This window comes from Alexandromys fortis, unplaced genomic scaffold (assembly GCF_014885135.2).
Source record: "Alexandromys fortis isolate MF-2015 unplaced genomic scaffold, M_Fortis_MF-2015_v1.1 scaffold_32, whole genome shotgun sequence".
Lineage (NCBI taxonomy): Eukaryota > Metazoa > Chordata > Mammalia > Rodentia > Cricetidae > Alexandromys > Alexandromys fortis.
Window position 1 is genome coordinate 7,930,670 of NW_026067938.1, and position 17,872 is coordinate 7,948,541.

Below are 17,872 nucleotides of genomic sequence, written 5' to 3' on the forward strand. Positions count from 1 at the left end.
CTCTGATGAAACACCACAACCAAAAGCAACTTGGGGAGAAAAGGTTTATTTTATCTTAGCCTGTACTCTACCATCCAGAGAAGTCAGGACAGGAATTCCAGACAGATGCCGGAGCTGATGTGGAGGCCAGGGAAGGTGTCACTTACTGGCTTGTTGCTCTCTTTGTTTTGTGAAGTTTGCTTTTTTACAGCATCCCAGGGATAGTACCACCCACAGGGAGCTAGGAACTCCCCCATCAATCTTCAGTCAAGGAATTGCACCGCAGGTTTGCCCACAAGCCATGCTGGTGGGGGCATTTTCTCAACTGAGGTTTCCTCTTCCAAAATGATACTAGCTCGTGTCAAGTTGTCATAAAACTAGCCATTACACTCTGCCTTCCTTAATTCCTACATATCGATCTTATGGAGAAAGAAAAGTTCTATATATCTTTTACATGGCACTGATAGATTTACCTTTGAATTCTCAACATCTGGGTAGTCGAAGTGATGGTCTGACTGATGATTGATTATGTTACCCCTCAATGAAAGGGCCAAGTTTATCCTTCAGAAGCAAAGGGCGCAGCTCTTACAAATGCCATGGAAAGACTGAGTGTGGCCGTTTGCTGTCTTTCCTATGTATCTGGCTTACATTTATATTCATCTGACATGAACAACAGTGACGTATTCAGTAGCCGAATATTTCTTTACGCAGAAGGGCAACATGCCTCATTTGTGGTCTTTCCATATATAACTGTAGGAGCAATTATTTAAAACATACTTTATAAAACCATATGACTAACTTGTCAGGTATAGGGAATAGCCCTAGCAGGAGCCTATAATCTTCTTTTTACACTAGTTGACAGTTTAACATATATGTAAATGAGACTTCTAAAATACTAAGATTTATTTTTCATTTCTTACAGTATTTTTGGTTTTTTTTTTCTTTTAATTTCTTGGGAGATCAATTCTTTAAACTACATACACACACACACTTATATTCATAGAGTGTAGATTACAGGCCTATTCATAGAGTGTAGATTACAGGCCTTGACATTTATTAAGTCCTCCTGCCAAAATGTGAATGTAAAAACCACTGGGAAAGACCATTAAACAGAAAGTGAAGTTTGCCATGATAGGAAAGACATGAAAATTAAGTGTCCATTGATGGAAGAATAGATAAAGAAATGTGATACATATTATTATGGCCTATCCTTCATCTTAAAATAGAAAGCAATTTTACCATGCATTTTGACATGGAAAGCCCAGAGAACATTATATAATGACATAGATAACCCAGAGGACATTATGTAAGAGAAATGAACTGGTCACAGAACAAATATGTCATGATTCCACTTACATGAAGAAACCGAAACAGTTGACACAGAAGCAGATAGGAGAGGTAGTGGCTGGGGGAGGGGAACATGAGCTGCTCTCTGGAGTTCAGAGTTTTATTTAGGCAAGATTCTAGGAATTTCCTATATGAAATTATGCCTCAAGTAGACAATAGTGTGTGGAACGCTTATAGATTGTGGACAAAGGCCTGGGAGATGGCTCAGTTGATAAAGCGCTTGCTAGGAAACACAAAGACCAGAGTTGGGATTTTCTGAACCCACAGAAAAGCCCAGCCGTTTAAGCATTAAGGATCCCTGTGTGATGCTAGTAACTAGACTGGCCTGAGTTAGCAAGCTCCAAGTCTAGTGAAAGACTCTGTTTCAATAAAGAAAGTGGAGAATAATCCAGAAAGACCCCCAACACATGCCAACATACAAGTGCACCTGCCACATACATGAATTGCAAAAATATTGTGAAGAAAGTAGATCTCACACATTCTTGGGAAAATTAAAAATCATAACAATTTATGCCACCTTTTATAAGGTGTTTTAAGACAATACAATATAACACACTAATCTGATGAAATAAGCTCTCATCCATCCTTTAAAAATTGTGTCATCAAAAGAACAGAGTCCAATAAAAAATGGAGTACAGACCTAAACATAAAACTCTAAACAGAGGAATCTAAAATGGCTGAAAGACACTTAAGGGAATGCTCAACATCCTTAGTCACTAGAGAAATGCAAATCAAAACAACTCTGAGATTCCATCTTACACCTGTAAGAATGGCCAATATCATAAACACTGATGACAATTTATGCTGGAGAGGATGTGGGATAAAGGGAGCACTCCTTCATTGCTGGTTGGAATGCAAGCTGGTACAGCCCCTTTGGATGTCAGTGTGGCAATTTCTCAGAAAATTAGGAAACAACCTTCCTCAAGACCCAGCAATACCACTTTTGGGTATATATCCAAAGGATGCTCAATTGGGCTACAAGGACATGTGCTCAACTATGTTCATAGCAGCTTTCTTTATCATAGCCAGAACCTGGAAACAACCTAAATGCCCCTCAACTGAAGAATGGATAAGGAAAATGTGGTACATTTACACAATGGAGTACTACACAGCAGAAAAAATAACTACGTCTTGAATTTTGCAGGAAAATGGATGGAGCTAGAAAACATCATTTGAGTGAGGTAACTCAGACCCAGAAAGACAATTATCATATGTACTCACTCAAAAGTGGTTTTTAAACATAGGCAAAGAAAACCAGCCCACAAATCCCAGAGAACCTAGATAACAAGGAGGACCGTAAGAGAGACATACATAGATCTAATCTACATGGGAAGTAGAAAAAGACAAGATCTTCTGAGTAAATTGGGAGCATGGGGACCTTGGGAGAGGGTTGAAGTGGAGGGGAAAGAAAGGGAGGGGAGCAGAGAAAAATGTAGCTATCAATTTACTTTCCCAAACTATTACATAGTTTGGAAAATATTGTTTTAAAATAACAGCTTCTGGCCGGGCGGTGGTGGTGCACGCCTTTAATCCCAGCACTCGGGAGGCAGAGGCAGGCGGATCTCTGGGAGTTCGAGGCCAGCCTGGTCTACAAGAGCTAGTGCCTGGACAGGCTACAGAGAAACCCTGTCTCGAAAAAACTAAAAAAAAAAAAAAACAGCTTCTGCATGTTGGGGAATTACTATGTAGAAGGTAGTGTGCCGAGTTCCCCGTATATAATATCACACCTGCCAAGAAACTCTCAAAGGTGATTGTTATTACCCCTATATTAGAGATGAAGAAACAAAGTTCGGGGATACACATAATAACACCTTCAAAGAAGCTGTGATCTGATTGGTCGCCTTCCCATTGATCTTAAGGCCACTTGTAGATAGCCCTCCTTCTCACTTCTATTCTGTGGTACACTTTCAGATTTCAATTTATGTGTCCTATCAACAGTATTTGAAGTTGTGTTTCCCATCCTCCTATGATTTTCTCTCTTGGGTTTTAGTATACCACATTTCCTGGATTTTCCTCTCCTTCTGGAGATATCAGTGCCAGCCAGTTTGCTTGGCTGGTTCTTCCTTTGAATGGAAGATCTGCACAAGCTCAATTCTTGGGTTTCCTCCATCCATGTTGACTTCCCTGTCTATTGGCTACAATAATCATCTGTAAGCTGGTCACTCTTAGGTCCAACCAGAGCCTCAAACCCTCTCATCCAATACTCTACCTTTTCAGGTGAATGCCTAGAGACACCTTATACTGAACTGGGATTTTCATTTGTATGCTGTGATTACCATTAATGAATGAAGAAACTGTCTTGGGCCTGCGCAGGGAATAGAGGTAGGGGGAGAAAGCTAGGATGAATGCTGGAAGAAAGAAGGCGAAGGTAGAGAGAAGCCATGGAGCCGCCACCAGAGACAGATGTGATGTACAGATTAAATTAATATGTAAGAGTTAGCCAATAAAAAACTAGAGCTAATGGGCCAAGCAGTGTTTTAATCAATACAATTTCTTGTGTGATTACTTCGGGTCTAAGCTAGCCGGGCGACTGGGAACCAAACAAGCAGCCTCCTTACTACAAGGACCCCCAAAATCTAGGTAATAAAATTTGGTTAGTATGCTTTCTAAAGTTTTTTACAAAGGGAAAAATGCTGCCTGAAATTAAGTATATTATGATTGAGAATAATCTTAAAAGATGCTGTACATTTAAATTAGGTTAATTTATTTCAAACAACTTCCAAAGTTCTGACATGAAAGATAGGTCTTTGGTACCTGGAAGTAAGATACAGTTAACTACATCCAACCTTAAATTAAGTGACAACTTCTCTATTGATGATTTTCAAGAAAAAAGGTAGAAAGAAAGTTCTATGTGCATGTATTTAAATAAAAAGATACAAGAAATTGACTGAGTTTAGTCAGGTTTGAAATAGTTTCTTTCTCCTTTCCCTTTCTGTTTAGAAACTTTCTCCTTTCCCTTTCTGTTTAGAAACTAACAAAACATTAGTTTTAGTTAGAAGCTCAAACCCAAGGAGTTAGGGTCCGTGCAACACACACAGAAGAGACTAGCAAGCGCAATGTACCGCCGGGGTCAGACAGGTCTCGGCATCTGTAGATGTTTGTCTCTCTTGCTGAAGAAGCATCTTTTCACTTTCTGGAGGCAGTTCAGGGAACTGCTGGTGGCTTTCAAGATCCTTTCCTGAATGGGGAGCTATCTGAATGGAGAGAGCTGCTGTGTGTGTGTTGGGTCCTGGGCTAGGGGTTGGTGAGCAAGACCTTTTCAGAGATGATGGGACGTCAGTGGGTTGGGAACGCTGTGGTGGTTTAAAGGGGGAACCATTCCCTTGGGTCTGATTATGGGTTAGTTTCAAGGTAGAAATTCTTCGGGTTTGAGAATCTTGCATGTAGTCCTCTTGTAGAAATGTGTTAGTGTCTCCGAATGGTGCAGGACTGGAGCTGGGGGATGTTGGTAGTGGGTTAGTGATTTTCTGTGTGTATGACACCGTTCTGTTGGATTCCTCAGAGTACACTATTGTCTGGTTAGAGTCTTCACTAGAAAGCATAGCTCCATGGAGAGGTTTAAGGTTAGCGAAGCTCTCTGTACGCCATGGGCTTTCTGTGTTAGTTACTATTGAATCTAAAATGTCACCCTTTGTTGGATCGGTTATCAAAGACTGGCAAAAGCTCTCTTTCCTGCCTGGTGGAATGGGTGCCTAGATGGCCAAAAGTGTTCAGAAAGAGAAATGACATTGAAGGAAAAACAGAAAGAAAGTCCAAGTTAGACATGAGAAGAACATTGTCAAAGCTACCCCAAAGAAATCCAAACACACACTGTGCCCTGTACAGGCTAGACTGAACAGTTCCCTTCAGTCTTGGAAGAATGCTTTGTGGGTTATTACCAATAGTTTCTCCCAAGTTGGAAAAGCTTTAGTTTAGAATACATTGTAAAGATACTGCTTCTGTCCACAGGTTTATAAATTATGCTAAGAGTGAACATATGTTATCCTGTCCTATTTTTAGACCTAGAGGTTGACAGTTCATTTAGCCACATGGTTTTTAGAACATTCTGCATTTTTTTTTTTTACTAACATCTCAAAGGCTCAGCATTTGTCTGGTTTACATTCCTGCAATAGATAATGTATCCTTGACTCTCAAACTCTAGAATCCAAAACACCAGCCATCAGAGCTTTAATAATTAGAATTTATCTTAAACAATATGGTAGAAGCTGACCTACTTTAAGCTGAACCAGAGAATAAAGAGAAAATCAACAACAACAGAAGAAAACCTACCTGTTTTGAGCTGAAAACTCATGCCCCCTGTTGGACATGTTAATGCCACAAGGGAAACAAAATGAAAAACACAGAAGCATTTTAAAGCTAGGACACTAGGAAGAGGTCCCTTAGAGGAAGAGCAAACAGAGGTCAGACATGAGACACACAGCAGTTTGAATTACCTGGGTTGGTGACTTTTTGTCTTGCAGGTTTGGTCGGACGCTTCTAAAACCTTTTGCTGCAAGAGAGGAATATGTGGCATCTCCGTTCAGTGTCTCTGGATTTCGATCACTGTAAGATCTCCACGCTTTTGTTAAGGGAAAACAAATTGGACACAGAAATATCTACGTTCACTTGAATATTTTTTGGGGGGGTGTGAGAAAATTGATTTGTCTTTTTAAAATCAAAGTGATCTTCATAAGATTTTAATTTAGTATACATAACAATGTATGGAATTTAAATTGAATATGAAATCAATGATGTGGCTATGGATATGTCAAAAGAAAAAAATGTTCTTGGAACAAGCACATTGGTTATTCACAGTATTTTTTTTTTTTCTGTACCTGAGTCTGGAGACTGAGAATCACGCCCTGAAAGGGAAACAATGTTGCAATTAATGCGAGTGTAAACCAAACCAAACCTTCAGTAAAAATGCTTGGCAAACAACCATGTGCATTGTTTTGGCCGACATTATCGGAGTACGTTAAATGTCTTAATGAGAGGCTTGGGTGTGATTTTTCAATTTCAATAGGCTTATTTGTTAAATACCTACAATCTATAACTCGAACATATATCAAACACTAATTTTCACCCTATAACTAGAACAAATATCAAACACTAATTTCACCCTTAATAATATTGCAACCATGTAATTTCAAGATTATTGTGGCCCAAGGTGCCACATGACTTCTGAACATAGAATTAAAGGATTGAAAAAAACCTGCTTATCAAAACAGTGAGTTCTGTTTAAGCCGTTCAAGGTAGTCACCAGCTCTGTCGCTGGATGAAGGCCCCTGTGACTCCCTAAACTTAACTGCTATAGTAGATAGTGGATAATATTTCAATAGCTTGCTTTTTTTTAATATTCACAAAAGGCAAATGCATCTAGTGAGCAAGATCTGACTTTCATTGTTCTCTAGGATTTAAATTTCTTACTGTCTTTTCAAAGTTCATCCAATTATGAAAGCAGTTATAGTGTATTTCATTGTCTTTCTGCTCAGAAGCCAAGGAGAATAAATCATAGTAAATAATTGGTTTAACCATATACTTATGGTCAGTTGTCTCAGAACTATATATTCAAGAGCCTCCTATATGGCTGTCTGGGGGAATTCATTTGCACTGTTTTGGTCTACTGGACCTATAAAACCTTGATCTTGGAAAGGATTATGGGAGTTCTTTACTTCACTGCGGCCTAGCTCCTGGATTCCTTTCGTTTGTTCCCTGGGACCATGGATAAATTATTATGAGTCAATAACTCATTGTTTTTTTCCCAAATGCTTCAGGGATATCATTTTAAAATTTATACATATACATTTGGAATGAGGCTTAGTGGGTTGAGAAATACAAAGTCTTGTTTATAAAATATTGAGGATGGATTTTTACTCTATCATAGGTGAGTTTTAGAAGAGGAACATATTTTCATTCATTATAGATGATCATAAATTAGAATAAAAATGAATATAATCCAGTAAAAACTAATTTTGTTGAATTATTCATAACGTGTTTTCTGGATTCTACGCCCAGGGTTTAAAGGAGACTGGAACTAGCTCTGTAGACCAGGCTGGTCTCGAACTCACAAAGATCCGCCTGCCTCTGCCTCCCGAGTGCTGGGATTAAAGGCGTGCGCCACCACCGCCCGGTTATAGCTTTTATAATATCTCTTCATATTCATACATGCATGGAGAAACATATTCAAAGTGTTTTTAAAACCCAAAATGAGATCAGATTACATACATTGCAATGGCTTGAAGGATAACATGAGACTCCTGACTTGACATTTAAATTTGGACCTTGATGTCCATTTGTGAGAAGGTGGAGTCACCTTCAAAAGTCTGTTTTTCTTTCATAACACTGGGTAGGACATCATCAGTACCAACTTTCACTAAACGTGTATAGAAGACTAAAACACAGACTGAGGTATAAAATTATTTAGTGACTCCTTCACTTTCCTCCTCCTGCAGTATAACTAATTAATCTTATAAATCAACCCAAGGAAACCCTAGATGGCAACCACATCAACCCATTAATTAGCCAGTTAACAGGAGCTGTGTACTACTCCTTTAAAGGTCTAGGGACAGGCTGGACACCGGTATATCTTCCACGTTGCACACTCCCCCTGCAGACTCTCCAGATGAAGTCTGTCACAGGTGAAGGTAAGTCATAGCAGACATTTAGTGACAAAGGAGCTACCCTCAACTGCTTTCAGGAGTGTATATTACCTGTGGGTTCATATTGATCTCAACTGACCAAGGTTTTGATATATTCTAAAGTTCATATTAGATGTAAGAAGGTCTGTTTTCTGTTTTCAATCTTTGAGAAGAACCACATTAATTAAGATCTATGTTGATCAAGTCTTTTTTTTTTTCCCTAACCCTGAATTCTCCGAGTATCATGTTGCTTTAGTTCATGAGATAACAAGAACGTAAATAGTTATTAACTCTTGCAGTTAACATTTTTGGCAAGTGACTGATGTTTTTAACAAGGTATCAGTTTCCTTTGGCTTTTTTATTTTTAGAACAAAACCAGAAAGGATAGAAGCTATTCTTGGAATTAGAAAAAAATAATTGGGGATTTGAAAGGCATTTAAACTGTCTGTTCCCATCCCGCCAGGATGACTCTGGAAAGAGGGTGGGAGGTGGAGCCATTTGAGTATCACGCGGTGAGTTAGTGGTGTTATACCTGCAGCCAACAGGTTTGGCGAACTTTGAACTCTCTTCACAGATGTTAACGTGACAGACATGGCCGCACGCTTGCGAGCACACCCACCGCTATCTGGAAGCAAAAAAAAAATGAAATAGCAGAGGCCACAGAGAAAGCACATGCAATGTCATGCATTTTAAAAGTGAGACGTGTCAGACACGCGCGAGAAAGGTGGCCAGTCGAGCATTAGTAATCGTGGAATACACCTGCAAATTTCCCTCCCAGACTGAAAGAGAAAATGGGAACAGAAGTGAAAAGCCAGGGGTCTGCTCAGAGAAGGCAGCAATACTTTAACAAAACAAAAGGTCTTACATTTAATTTTCAACGCTTTTTACTTAATGATATCCCCGATACAGAGCTCAGCTTCTTTGCAAAATTAGTATTTAATGCACACTAGGTTTAGAAACAGCACAGCAAGCTTTTATAGTGAGGGATTATCTGTATTTCAGCCTAAAGTGTCATGGTTATATATGTAAATAGTTTAGATTAGACTTAATCTATTCTACTTATGATTACTAAAGATAATCAGGGATGAGTTACCTTGATTCACTAATTCTTGAAGTATTATTTTCAGCTGACATAGGCATTACATGCTTCATAAACACACATCATAAGGAATCACACAGCCTTATGCAATTTCATGTCTTCTTACAGTTCTGAAATAGTTATTCTGTTTGAAGTTAAGGACAGCACTGATGTACACAGTGAAATGAGACTTTTTTTTTTAATGGATAGATCGCTCTTATGCTTTGGAATAATAGTTGTAGCATAATCTATATCTATATGGAGAAAAATCAAAATGTGAAGCAAAATATGGACAACATGCGTCAGTCATTTTCCGTGCTATGAGAAGCTGAGAGACTTCTAAATTAGGAAGACAAGCCTCCGAGACCGAAAGGTTAGCTCTCTATTTCTGAACAGAAGTCTGATTCTGCGCCCACATTCCTTGGTAATATAGCATGGACAATAAATAGCTCTCCATCTTCCCCTGCTCGTCAAAGCCGCCTCAGCTCTCTCCTTTTGAAGGTGACCATGCACAGAGACAAGGCAGATAACCACCGATATCAGAAAATAACTGCAAGAATATAATTGTTGTATTTTGTCATATGCTTTCTTCATTCTCTATTTCATAGGCAAAATACCCAGCCTATTAATTAAACACGAGAAAATAGAGATTTAGAATTATGTGTTAATTACCGGTAAAAATCGTAAGAGAGTGAGGTCAGTAGACCACAAAATTGGTGTAACTTTTCTATTATAAAACCTGACTTAAAATTATAACTTTGTAAGCAAAGATCATTAATCAGGAAACCTGAGTTGAAACAGAAAATGCAAATAACCTGAAAGAATAATTAAAAATGTATAGCTAGGAACCAGTAGAAAAGACACAAATGGTAGAAAGTTACAGCTGAAGATACCTTCAACAGAACACCAATAGCTGTTTTCAGTTTGCTAAGACAGCATGTCTGATTGGGCATCACATAGGACACAAGATCTAGTCACTAGGTCTAAAATGGCTGGGTAGTCAAGGAAAGTGAAAAGTGACGTCACTTTTAGCAGGATTTTCTCTCTCAGTGTCTGAAAAGATAACGTCTCAGAACAAGCAGAGTGAGGGACATGGTTCAAGCACAGCCTGTTCACACGGTGCGCTGAGATGCCCGGCATCTCCGTGAATCCACAAGGCTGTCGGAGAATACTGGAGAATTTTGTGCATGGAAGGGGGTACTTTAGGAAACATTAGACTGAAGTAGTTCAGAGTTTTAGTATGACAGGTTATATTATATTTTGATCACATTGTATTTCTAAGAGCTAGACTATGGAGGGTTGCTCTCAAAGAGCAAGTGCCCTAAGGAAAGTCATTTTGGATCGGTGAGCAAGGTAGTTAATATCCAATTTCATTTCCTGGTCTGAAGTCTCAGTGTGTGACAGGCACACACAGACCACTAAGTAATTGTGGGTACGTTGAAAGTAAATTACTATTTCTCTTTTAATTCACATGTATTATTTTGACAAGTGACTTTTAAATTGGTGGGACATAAATGCTTATTATATTGTTTGCACCAAACTGCTTAATAAATAGAATTATTAGATACTTCATTTAGGCTTAGAAGCAACATGAAAACAACAACAAAAAAAATACTCAGACACTATCACTGTGAGACAAAAAAGTATGGAAATCTTTAGGCTCAGTAAATGGAGACTCTTTGCTTGCTAACACTTAGAAAAGGTCTTATTTTTTAAAAGGTGAAACAGACAAACCACTAGAAATTAATATTCTGTTTCTACTTATATATTTATTTTGAAGATGTTTTGAGGGACTCCATATCAGGATGCTGTCTCTGACACATAGCTCATCCCAAAGCAACCAAGTGCTGGCCTTATAGTCATTTACGAACCCCAACCTGGTTGGGTACTCTTACACCCAATCGCTGTTTCCTTTTCTAGATAATAATGCTTAGAAGGGTAAACCATAGTCTATGAATTATATTTCCCCCTTTTAATGATAGTGAACTCTATCATATGATATGCCTTAGAAAGTAATAGGTCACAATTGTTATGAGTAGAAATAGGTCATAGTGTAGACATTCTAAAATGAAACTTATTCCTTGGGTTGCTTGTTATGTAGCTGATTAAAAGTAAAGATTAGACATAAGATAATTTTTAGACCTTAGTGACTAGAAAGTAGGATTTTTTGCTTATTTGTGTGAACTGTCCATGTGGGTGCTGCTGGAGGTCAGGGGTCAAGGCCAGGAGAATTCTTGCTTCTCTCTCAACCTTAGAGGCAGGATCTTTCACTGAGCGTGGAGCCCGCTGATGATGATTGGCTAATCTGGCCAGGGAACCCCAGGACTCTCCTCCTCCTCCTGCCTCCCAGCACTGACACTACCGGTGCTTGTTTCACACACAGCCCTTTACCTGGGTGTTTGGGATTATGACTGAGCAGCAGGCAGCTGACAGAACTGAGCCACTGTCTCAGACCTGGCGTATCGAGTTTTAAGAAATATTAAATATTATTAATAATGGATAGGTAAGGTGAGCCAATTTTATTTATTAGTTACTCAGGAATCAATTATTCCTTAATTTTGTGAAAACAGTGACAATAATTTGTCTCCAAAAGCAATTTGTACCTGAAAGTAATCAGTACCTATCTTCTGTTGAAATATTTGTTGTCTGTACTTTTTTTGTAACTGATTTGGAATTTTAAGTAAAGGGTTTCAACTTATACCTAAATTTGCATGTTTCCATAGGTAAATTTATCCACATAGGCAACCCAATCTTAATGCACGTCCGTGCCCGCCCATCTAGAGTCAAGATCACTCTGTATAAATGAAAGGCTTTATTAACCTGTAGAAATACAGGTTTCTATTTGGGCTGCTCAGAGCAACTTGGCTCAGATACCAGAGAGTTAAACAATCTTCCTGTTTCGCTGTGCTTACTTTGCTATTAGGATTCAATTATGGGAATGGGTAGACCAATTGTTAAATAGATTATATATAAGTACAGTATGTTTATTATAATCATATATGCATATTTCTCATAATGGGAAGATCCTGTTTTGGGAAGCTGTGCAGAACTTCCATCTTCAGAGGAGATACCTCTGAAATAGTGAGTAAGCCCAGCCCCTTAATGTGACCTCTCTGCTGGAGGGACTCTGTGGTTGCATAGCAGGGTCCATTTTACATTGTCTATGCAATATGAAATGACAGCCATCACTAGACTGAAGAAGGCAAGCCCATCTCCACCTGTAAAAATGCCTCTACTTGGCTCTCTGAGAGTTCATCAGTTCTTTCTCCAAACACCCTGTCTTGTTCACTGGTCCCAACATCTATCTACATGTGTGCTCAGCCCTTGGGAACCAACGGGCAGTGTTCTCTGAGGTCAGTTTGAGCAGGTTTCAGCTCAGAGGAGGCCATAGGGAGTGGACCTGGCCCGGGTCTCCACACTTGATCTAGGGATTAAATACTGGCTCTAACCAGCCAGTTGTTAATCCTTCTTCTAGACACTTTGCTGCAAGGCGCTTGACGAGGAAGAAGGGCCTGGACTTTCTTATTGCTCTGCTAGTGGGCGGCGGCTAAAACAGCTCTGCAGCCATGAACTGTGACACAGCCACAGGGTTTCAGTGAGAAACTTTTCTTCTTTACTGACTGCGTGCAGGTATGCTGTGTATGAGACTGTTGACAAGGAGGGTGCAGGTGAAGTTACCAGCCAGTTAGGTCAACTGTGGGACCAAAGTGACGGTTTATATATTTACCAGACATTTACACAAACCATTTTACCATTAAAAAGCAAACAACACAGGGTTCAGGGGCATTTGTGTTAAAATATTTAAGGATACTGTGTGCAAGTCTAAAAATAACATGCTTATGGCTTTCTGAGTATCATGATAATAAACAATTAAACAGATCTTGTATGAGGTTTTAGAATTCTATCTGCTGACTTTGTCAATATAAATAAACAGTTTATAAAATGGAAAGTTTAAATATTGTTCACCAGAGTAACTTGCCTTTGGGCCTAACATACTTTTAAGTAAGAGATCTTCAATGTATAAATACAATTTCAAGCAGCTTTAAGAGCTAATTGAAACAAAAAACCAAACCAAACCAAACAAACAAAAAACCAGGAACTCAGTAAGCACTCAGTTGGTAAAGTGTTTGTCGTACAAGTCTGAAAGTTTCAGTTTGATACTCAGAATTTACATTTAAAAAGCTGGCCACAGTGGCATGAGCCTGACAGTTGTGTAATTACTGGAGATGCAGAGACAGGGGGATACCTGGGACTCACAGGACAGCTATCCTAGTCTAATCCCAGAGTTCCAAAATGAGAGACCCTGCCTCAAAATCAAGGTGGATTACTAAACAAGGAATGATACTGATGGTTAACCTGTGTGGTCTACACACACACACACCCGTATACATATGTACCTGCTACATGAACACACAAATACACAAAGAAAATATACAATAAAAGATCAGTAACGGCAGGTAACAAAAATTGAGCTTTGGGCTATGAGATTGGAACATGATGAATAAAGCAAAGTAACTCGCTATATACCTAGAAACTCATTTACAATTAATATAGCGCTACGGTAATCTAGGACCAAAGTGGCTTGAAGAGCAAAGCTAAAGAACAAAAAGCATACCTGTATTCATTTTCACCTGGAAGGGTTTGTTATTAAAGTCTTCAGTTTTCCTGTAGGAAGAAAAAAAAAGAGGTGATGCAGAATTTGCATACTAAATCATGGAACTGAAGGCTATGAACATAGTTTTGGTTTTGGTGTACCTGAGACAGTGGTTCTTAACCTTCCTAGTGCTGTGACTCTTTGATACGGTTCCTCAGGTTGTGGTGCCCCTCAACCATAAAAATTATTCCCATTGCTACTTCATGCTTCATAACTAATTTTGCTGTCATTACAAATTGTAACCTAAATATCTGTTTCCTGATGGTAGGCCGGGCGGTGGTGGCGCACGCCTTTAATCCCAGCACTCGGGAGGCAGAGGCAGGCGGATCTCTGTGAGTTCGAGACCAGCCTGGTCTACAAGAGCTAGTTCCTGTTTCCTGATGGTCTTAGATGACCCTTGGGAAGGAATCATTGAACTCCCAAAGGGGTTGCGACCCACAGGTGGGAATTGCTGACTTACAAGTTAATACTACATTATCATTAATCTTTTTGTCTTATGATAATAAAGCTCTATTTTTATTTAATGGTGATCACTAATGGTTGAAAATAGAGACCTTTCTTCCTGTCTGAATTTGTTTCTTTGCTGTAGACTAAACCCAGCCTCATGCAAACCTAGCATGTGTTCTACCCAGTGAATTGTATACACAGCCTAAAATTTCATTTTAAGATGTTTAATTTTGATGCCTAACCTCTGTGAGGCCTCATGAACCAAACTTAGCACACAAAGGAAATTTTTTTTCTTAAATAAATACCTATGTGATTGATTTTTCATTAACCCTACAAAGAATTCACTGTTACGTATCATATTCCAGTATTTCAAAAACATAGGCTGGTATCTTGAAGTCATTGCCTTATACATGTGGGTCACTTTTCATAGTGATGCACTTTTAAGAAGTTATTTTACCTTTTAGTTTTCAATGTATACAAGCAGAGAAGCTCTTTTCTGGCTGAAAACTCTGGCATCTTTCTAAACACTGGACTTGGCAGCCTTAACATGTAGGGTAGGGATGCCAATGGACCCAAGGGAGAAGGCAGTGCTCCGTTCAGGAGCTTTGAGAATGTTCCTCTCAACGTATTTATTTTAATCTCTCAGTAGCAAAACTTTCAATTTGTTCCCCTTACATGGACAAAGTAAATGGAAAAGTTGCCTCAAGGGATGTCTGTGACCACGGCTGAAGCAGCTTCTAAAACAAGAAGGGGTAAACAATCCCAGAACAGGAGGATTGTAAGGACATTTTCCAAAGTTGACCTCACTGTGCCTTCTGAAACAAGGTAGCAACATATTGTGCTGAAGACTGAATCGGGTTTGTAAAGCGGGATGAGGAAGGGGGTGTTCACACCAGAATAATACTGACTGATGAGGAAGGGGAGTATTCACACTAGAATAATACTGAATGACGAGGAAGGCAGTGTTCACACCAGAATAATACTGACTGTGGAAGGTAGTCTGATTCTCAGATCATAAAACCGCTAATGTCTGAAATAATATTTCTTCACCGAGCAGAGAATTAACACCAACATGTATTATTAGAATTCAATGCAGATATTTGCAAAACACTGGACTCTCAGACAGCAAGGGAGGATTAAGTAGAACGAAGGAAGGTGCCACAAACCCCTGGGCTGCTCAATTTTAAAGTGATGTATCCTGTTACTTCTAAGGGTAACTTGTTAGTTTTTTAAACATTATATTGTTTTAGTTGTCAAAACGTTAACTGACTAACTTCCTAATCATGCAAGACATTTTTGAGGTTCTTAAAGACGAGCCCTGGTATTTGCATGCTTAGGAATAACCTGAAACCTGAAGGCTTCCTGGGTGACTAATAAAAATGCACAATCCTGTCTCCCTTGTTTGCACAAAAGACGTGAACAATTCCACCACGGAGAACTCTTGAAGCAATTTAAGCTACAGAGAATCCAATCTCTTTTGTTCTCCTCTGAAAAGAATTGTCTCTGACTGCATTTGCGTAACGAGCATAGATTATTCTGAAAGGCATCACATTCTTGGAGTGTGTGCATGCTGCTAGCAGACAGCACTTCAACTATTTTCTTAAATTGGAATTGAACCAGGGCCAAAACGATGACAATGGACCATAAAATATAAATCATTTGCCCAAAGTAGGCAAGTCTAGAGAACAAAGACCCTAGTGCATTAACGGGTCAAAATCATTTTTCATAGGTTGTACAGGGCCACATTTACTTAAATCAGTTCTTTACAAAGTTGACAGAAAAGGCAACATTATACCAATTCAAGTAATGCATGGCAATAAGTTTGTTTTCCCTAGAGATCGCCAGTATTTGTATGCCAATGGATTGTATTGGTTGACACTTCAGCAATGACATGATGCCATGCTGAAATCTTGTAATTGTACCAACTGTCTTTCCATTATCGATACCTCATTGCTGTTTGGTGGAGCAGAGGGGCCTTTGTTTTCAACATGCATGGAAGGAAGGATAGACTGTGCAATATTTCTTCTGATTGGGGGGTCTGTCCTAAGAGGTTTGACCACATATCCATGCAACTGTGGTCACAGATGTATAATTATGCTTCAGTTTATAATTTATCATCATACTCAGTCATGCATTCTGAAGAACAGCAGAAGCAGCATCTCTTCTCCAATTTTATCCAAGAATTCTGTGTAAGTCATGTGATTTTGGCAGAGCTGAGTATAAACATCAAGGCCATAGGTCAAGTGAGAGAGTCAAACAAGCAGAAATTTAAGGTGAGGCACGGATCTAAATTTTTTTCCCATGGATTAATTTTAACCACTCAAATTGATATAGCTATTTTGAAGGAATATATCGGTGGTTTGCATATTATTTAGATGTAAGTACATGGATAATCTACACAGTGGGGAAACACTGTGGATGTTAGCTTGCTTGGAGATGTATTTTAAGTATGAGGAGGATATGCTATGCACTAAGGATCTACAGCAGATTCCATCTTGAGTTTTTTGTGTGCTTTGAAATGACCTTTTTTGTACCACCCTTTCTGGTTAAAATACCCTAAGTGATCAATGCATTTTCCTTTCTCTCTGTCTGTGGTGAGATAAGAAGTATTCAAAATTGCCAAATCAGTTCCGTTCTTAATTGCAGCCAAATGGTTTAGTTCAGGTTGACATCTTGCATCACTTATCCGTGAGAATATGTCAGCATGCTGCTTTGAAATGTTTACACGAAAATGCCAATCAGGTCATTTTGTTCTTTATACTTCCTGAGTTTTGAAAACAAAAATACACCTCAGATCCCTTTCTGAATGCGTCCTCCAAATTGTTCCCCACATATGAGACATCAACTCCTCTGTCTCCAGGTGGGCGGTACAGAACTCATCACTGTCGATATATGGGCAAGATGTCCCGAGCATAGGAATGCTACCACCCACTACTACTGAGCTAATGAACCTTGAGGATGGGCTCACAGGAGAAGACAAATTGGGCAGTGCAGTGGAGGGGTCAGTGCATTCAACTTCATTATTTAGGAATGAAGAGAAGTAATTACAAGAACTAAAGAAACAAAAGGTCATAGAGCCACTCATGACTCTTACATGAACATATATCATTCTTTTAAATCATATTAAATTGCATGGTATCTGTGGGGAAAATGTGAAAAAAGATCATGGGCTGAAGGAATTCTGTAATTATTCTTTTGGGGATGTTACCATGTGAACTACTCAAAACACTTGATTTTCCAAAACAGCATTTTTCCCTAAAGCCATGATGAAGAAAGAAATCTTTACCAGACAGGTAAGACTGTCTGGTATTTTCCCTATGCTTCAAAGTTAGTCATGGCGATTGAGGAGATGGCTCTGTTGGTAAACTCTTTGATGCACAAGCATTTGCATGCCTGAGTGTGGCTCCCTGGCACCCATAGTAAGGCTGGGTGCAATGACACCCCAGTGAACGCTGAGGCTCCCTGGCTAGTCAGCGTTGCCTACTGATGGAATCTAGATTCAGTGGGATCCTGACCTAAAAATTAAGGCTGAGGGTAACTGAAGAAGATGTCAACATTAACCTTTGGTCTTCATAGACAGATGTGCATAACACACCGGTACACACATGTGCACACATGCTTATATAAGTATATGCACCCTACACAAACATGAAGTCAGCACAACCCTCTAAATGAATGTTATTCTTATTGTGTATGGTCACATAAATATTGCTCTAGCATCCTACCTACCCAATGACATTTACTTTTATA

General features: G+C 39.1%; 1 protein-coding gene across 22 annotated transcripts in view; it reads right to left on the reverse strand.

Annotated features, from left to right (window-relative positions):
* The window catches only part of Sorbs2 (sorbin and SH3 domain containing 2), a 300,031-nt gene that overhangs the window by 72,716 nt on the left and 209,443 nt on the right, over positions 1–17,872 (reverse strand). For 12 of the 22 annotated variants that reach the window (XM_050147346.1, XM_050147351.1, XM_050147349.1 and 9 more), the window contains 4 exons: positions 13,637–13,686; positions 8,476–8,568; positions 6,141–6,167; positions 5,760–5,884 (listed from right to left, as the gene is read on the reverse strand). In XM_050147346.1, the coding sequence (XP_050003303.1) occupies positions 5,760–5,884; positions 6,141–6,167; positions 8,476–8,568; positions 13,637–13,646 (255 nt within the window). In that variant the 5' untranslated portion in view covers positions 13,647–13,686. Of the gene's footprint in view, positions 1–4,388; positions 4,884–5,759; positions 5,885–6,140; positions 6,168–8,475; positions 8,569–13,636; positions 13,687–17,872 lie in introns of those variants that run through there. The other 10 variants (XM_050147360.1, XM_050147353.1, XM_050147352.1 and 7 more) reach the window with 4 other exon arrangements.